The sequence below is a fragment of the Empidonax traillii genome, unplaced genomic scaffold (assembly GCF_003031625.1).
Source record: "Empidonax traillii isolate 1590-97213 ecotype Southwest subspecies unplaced genomic scaffold, ASM303162v1 scaffold23:size2178997, whole genome shotgun sequence".
Classification (NCBI taxonomy): Eukaryota; Metazoa; Chordata; class Aves; order Passeriformes; family Tyrannidae; genus Empidonax; species Empidonax traillii.
Genome location: NW_020955216.1, coordinates 1,724,775 through 1,729,970, shown reverse-complemented (window position 1 = coordinate 1,729,970; position 5,196 = coordinate 1,724,775). Strand labels below are relative to the sequence as shown.

Here is a 5,196-nt window from a genome sequence, read left to right as displayed (position 1 = left end):
TCCAACAAGGACAAGGAGACCAAAGTTTTCTACAGCATCACGGGGCAGGGAGCGGACACCATCCCTGTGGGCGTCTTCATCATCGAGCGGGAGACAGGGTGGCTGGAGGTGACGAAGCCTCTGGACCGGGAGGAGAAGGATAAGTACATAGTGAGTGAGTGGGGACCTGCAGCAGGGGTGGACGGTCCCGGGGGCTGCATGCAGGCTGACTGTGTTCTTGCAGCTCTACTCCCACGCCGTGTCGGCCAATGGGCAGCCTGTGGAGGACCCCATGGAGATCATCATCACCGTCACTGACCAGAACGACAACCGGCCCGTCTTTACCCAGCAAGTCTTTGTTGGCTACATTGAGGAGAATGCCAAGCCGGGTGCGTGGGGGACTCTGAGCCAGGATCACACAGAGCCCCAAGCAGGAGCAGTTCCAGGGTGTCCAGTGGGTTTTGTCCCATAAGTAAAATCTCCCCAACTTGTCCCAATGTCCAGGCACGTCTGTGATGACCGTGAATGCCACGGACGCAGATGACGCGGTCAATGTGAACAACGGCATCATCCACTACTCCATCCTCAGTGAGGAGCCCAAGGGCATGCAGCAGATGTTCACCATCAACCCCGAGAACGGCATCATCAGTGTCATTGGCACGGGGCTGGACCGGGAGGTGGGTGCCCTCGCCATATCCCAAGGGAACCTGCAGCACCTCTGCAGAGGGACATGCCAAGGGGAGACAGGGGATGTTGAAATCCTGAGGTGCATCCAGTTCAGGGACTTGCCATCCCTAGGTCACCGTCCCCAGCTCTGGGGGTATCTGCAGCCCTGAGCCCATGAGGGGCTGTGCTAGGGACACTGCAGGACCCCCAGCACTGTGGAGCTGTGGAGTGTGTGCAGTGCCATCATAGGGACTCCCATTTCTGCTAAGCCCCAGGAGCAGGCGCATGCCAGCCCCTTGGGTGGGTGGTGGTGGCGTTGACTGTGTCTGTGCCAGCAGGGAACAGTGAAGCCAGAGAAGGGTGGAGGAGCAGGCAGGCAATACTTGGAGGAGGGGGTCATCCTGGCTCCCACCCTTGTCCTAACCTGTGTGATTTTGCCCTGCAGACCACTCCCAACTACACACTGATCATCCAGGCTGCAGACCAGGAGGGTTTTGGCCTGACCAACACTGCCACTGCTGTCATCCAAGTCACTGACACCAATGACAACCCTCCTGTCTTCAATCCTGACATGGTACACCCTGGCCCCACAGCCACTGCTCTCCCTTGGCATCATGGCACAAGCCCCCACACGGAGTGCTTGATGCCACAGGGATGACCACCACTGTCCCCTCTCTTGCAGTACGAGGGGTCAGTGAATGAGAATGAGCCAGGGGTGGTGGTGGCCCGGCTGCACGTGACAGACCAAGACATGCCAGGCTCTCCGGCCTGGAAGGCCACCTACCGCATCCAGAGTGGGGACCCGAGGGGTGACTTCAGCATCACCACTGACCCCAAAACCAACGATGGGCTCCTGAAAACCGCCAAGGTGGGTACCAGTCTCATGCAGCCACCCCAGCACCAGCCAACTCCTTTCTGGCACTACCCAGCTCCCTTCCCTCCCCCAGGGCCTGGATTACGAGACCCAGCAGCAGTACCACCTTGTGGTGGCGGTGGAGAACGAGGTCCCCTTCTCTGTGCCCCTGAAGCCTGCCACAGCCAGTGTGCTGGTGGTGGTCAGGGACGTGAATGAACCCCCCATCTTCGTGCCCCCAGTCAAGAAAGTGGAAGTGATGGAGGACGTGCCAGTGGGCTACCAGGTCACCTCCTACACAGCCAAGGACCCTGACAAGGACCAGAGGCAGAAAATCACGTGAGTGAAGGGTGACAGTGGCAGGGGGCTGTGCTGGGGTGCCTGAGGGGTGGTGCTGCACTGGGCACCCCTTCATCTCCCCCTACTGACCCCTGCCTTCCTCCAGGTACCGCATGGGCAGCGACCCTGCGGGGTGGTTGGCCATCGACCCTGAGAATGGCATCGTCACGGCAGCACAGCCACTGGACCGGGAGTCAGCACACACCATCAACAGCACCTACAAGGCCATCGTCCTGGCTGTGGACAGCGGTGAGGGTGATGGCCGTGCCCTGGGGAGGGGACTGCTGCATCTCTGTCCCCCTGCGGGTCCTGGGGTCCCTCCTCGGGTGTCTTGCTGACTCTCAGCTCCACAGGATCACCACAGGATGCCACTGGCACGGGGACACTGCTCCTCCTTCTCCAGGACGTGAATGACAATGGGCCTGTGCCAGAGCCCCGGAACTTTGTCATCTGCAACCGGCAGCCTGAGGAACAGATACTGAACATCATCGACAAGGACCTGCCCCCCAACACCTTTCCCTTCAAGGCAGAGCTGGTGCACGGCTCTGGCAACAACTGGACTGTCAAGATGACTCCACCAGGTGGGTACCATCTGTGCTGGTGCTGGGCCTATAGTGGGCATTAGGCTGGGGAAGTGCCATGGGGAAAAGTCCTGTGCTGATTCCAAATGTGTCCCTAAACCAGAGCTGGGGGAGGCTCTGGAGTACCAGGAGTAGCTGAGGGAGTGGATGGGGCTCAGTCTGGAGAAAAAGAAGCTCAGGGGGAACCTTCTTGCTGCCTCCAGCTACCTGATACGGGGGTGGAGCCAGGTGGAGGTCAGGCTCTGATTGCCACGAACAAGTACCAGGACAAGAGGGAATGACCTCAAATTGTGCCAGGGGAGGTTTAGGTTTGATCCTGGGGAAAATTCATTTATGGAAAGGGTTGTCAGGCACTGGAACAGGCTGCCCAGGGCAGTAATCGAGTCATCATCCCTCTCTCTGGGGGATCTAAAAGACATGTGGATGTGGTCCTTGGCGACACTGCTTAGTGGTGGCCTTGCCAGTTCTGGGGGAACAGTTGTACTCAATAATCTTGTGGAGGCATTTTACAACCCAAACAATTCTGTGATTCACCAAGATATGGTGAAGCTGAGAATGAAGAAGGAGCTGGAGCCAGGGGAGTATAGTGTCTTCCTGAAGCTGCTGGACGCCCAGGGCAAGGATCAGATCACACCGGTCAAAGCGCAGGTCTGCAGCTGCGAAGGGCCGGCCAAAAACTGCGAGCGCCGAGCATATGTCTCCGAGGGCATGGGTGTCCCCGCCATCCTGGGCATCCTGGGGGGCATCCTGGCGCTGCTCAGTGAGTACTATGCGAAGGGGACAGACAAGGCAGGGACAGGGCTGCTCTTGACCCCCTGCCCTGATGCCCTGTCCCTCTGCCCACAGTCCTGCTGCTGCTGCTGCTGCTTTTTGTGAGGAGGAGAAAGGTGGTGAAGGAGCCACTGCTGCCTCCCGAGGATGATATGAGGGACAATGTCTACCACTACGACGAGGAGGGCGGTGGCGAGGAGGACCAGGTGGGATGGCTGTGCCTGCTGGCCCCTGCCTGCTGGGTCTTGGTGATGGTGTCTGTGGTTGTCCCTTGAGCCTTGTCTCCTTGTGTCCCCCCAGGACTATGACCTGAGCCAGCTGCACCGGGGGCTGGATGCCCGTCCTGAGGTGATCCGCAATGATGTGGCCCCTCCACTGATGGCTGCCCCCCAGTACCGGCCCCGGCCTGCCAATCCCGACGAGATTGGGAACTTCATCGATGAGGTGAGTCCTGACCCAGAGAGTCCAGGGGGTGACAGACCCATCCATCCTAGCACCACTGGGGTGTCCCCCGTGCAGGGGGAGACAAGCACTGACCCCTCTACCCTCCCCAGAACCTGAAGGCAGCCGACACGGACCCCACAGCTCCTCCCTATGACTCGCTGCTGGTGTTCGACTATGAGGGCAGTGGATCGGAGGCCACCTCGCTCAGCTCCCTCAACTCCTCCAACTCCGATGAAGACCAGGACTACGACTACCTCAACGACTGGGGAGGCCGCTTCCGCAAGCTGGCTGAGCTCTACGGTGGTGGGGAGGAGGACGATTAGGGACCTCCAGCTGCCCTGTCTCATTTCACTCCTCTGGACTCACTTCGGTCTCTGCCCAGGGGTGACCAAACCCCCCCTCCAACCACACTTCAACCCAGTGCCCACATCCCCTTTGCTAAGGGAGGCTTGGTGTCACCGTGGATGGCAGGGTTTTTGGGGAGTCTGTGTGTTTCCTGGCCCCCTTGGCTCCATTTGGGCCATTTCCCACCTGGGAGCTAAGGTGCTCCCAGCTGAGGAGGCCAGGATCAGCTCCTCCCTCCCTTTTCTATGGACAAAAAGGGTTTCTCTGGCGCTCTTCCAAATACCTCGTGCTCCCAGCCCCGCACAGCAGCTCTCCCACCGTGCTCAGATCACGAACACGGTGCTGGAGCAGCGAGGTGAGGTGCTCGATCAACACAGACCAAAGATATGCCCTCACAGGGAATTGTATTTGCTGGAGTATGTACAGGCAGATTTCTATTTTTCCGTATCCCAGATTATGGCTTGATTTCCTCCCATATCGTGCCAGGTGTAATTAGTGTGCAGTCAATGAAAGGTGCTTTTGGAAATCAAAGGGCTTTCCCGAAATCCTGACCTTTGTGTTTAGCTGTTGTTTGTATTTTTTATCATGAAAAAGGGGTCTGATGCAAGCTGGGAAACCAGCTTTGGCCAAGTGTTGATTGTATTGTTTTTATATAAAATTGAAATAATAAATTCTTTTAGGAAAACCTCTCTGTGTGAGGCTCTGCTGTCACTCAAAGGCTTTACCTATCCCACAGTTATAGCCATGGCCCCCTCCAAAAGGCAGGTAGGAAATTAGAGTAATGGAACAGTCTGGGTTGGGAGGGACCTATAAGATCATATTCCAAATCCCCTGCCAGGGACAGGGACACCTTCCACTAGATCAGGTTGCTCCAAGCCCCGTCCAATCTGGCCTTTATGGCCACGGATGGAGCAGCCACAGCTTCTCTGAGCAACCTGTGCCAGGGCCTCACCATCCTTACAGCCAAGAATTCCTTCCCAATATCCCATGCAACCCTGCCCTCTGTCAGTGGGAAGCCATTCCCTGTTGTCCTGTCACTCCTCCCCTTGTCCCAGTCCCCCTCCAGCTCTCCGAGAGCCCCTTCAGGCACGAGGATCGGCCCCTCCCTTTCCCCGACCTCCCCAAGATGGCGGCGGGTGGAGCGGCCCCGCCCCTCGCCCGACCCTCCCAACATGGCGGTAGAGTGTGGCCCCGCCCCTTCCCTTGACCCCTTCAAGA

The 5,196-nt window shown here is 58.1% G+C and overlaps 1 protein-coding gene across 3 annotated transcripts in view; it reads left to right on the top strand.

Moving 5' to 3' along the window:
* Positions 1-4,663, top strand: part of CDH1 (cadherin 1) — a 16,801-nt gene extending 12,138 nt beyond the window's left edge. For 2 of the 3 annotated variants that reach the window (XM_027903817.1, XM_027903810.1), the window contains 11 exons: positions 224-368; positions 484-656; positions 1,091-1,219; positions 1,328-1,513; positions 1,593-1,837; positions 1,944-2,086; positions 2,191-2,418; positions 2,957-3,178; positions 3,265-3,395; positions 3,490-3,633; positions 3,744-4,663. In XM_027903817.1, coding sequence (XP_027759618.1) covers positions 224-368; positions 484-656; positions 1,091-1,219; positions 1,328-1,513; positions 1,593-1,837; positions 1,944-2,086; positions 2,191-2,418; positions 2,957-3,178; positions 3,265-3,395; positions 3,490-3,633; positions 3,744-3,956 — 1,959 coding nt within the window. In that variant the 3' untranslated portion in view covers positions 3,957-4,663. Of the gene's footprint in view, positions 1-6; positions 151-223; positions 369-483; positions 657-1,090; positions 1,220-1,327; positions 1,514-1,592; positions 1,838-1,943; positions 2,087-2,190; positions 2,419-2,956; positions 3,179-3,264; positions 3,396-3,489; positions 3,634-3,743 lie in introns of those variants that run through there. The other variant, XM_027903843.1, reaches the window with a different exon arrangement.
* The last annotated feature ends 533 nt before the right edge of the window (positions 4,664-5,196 follow it).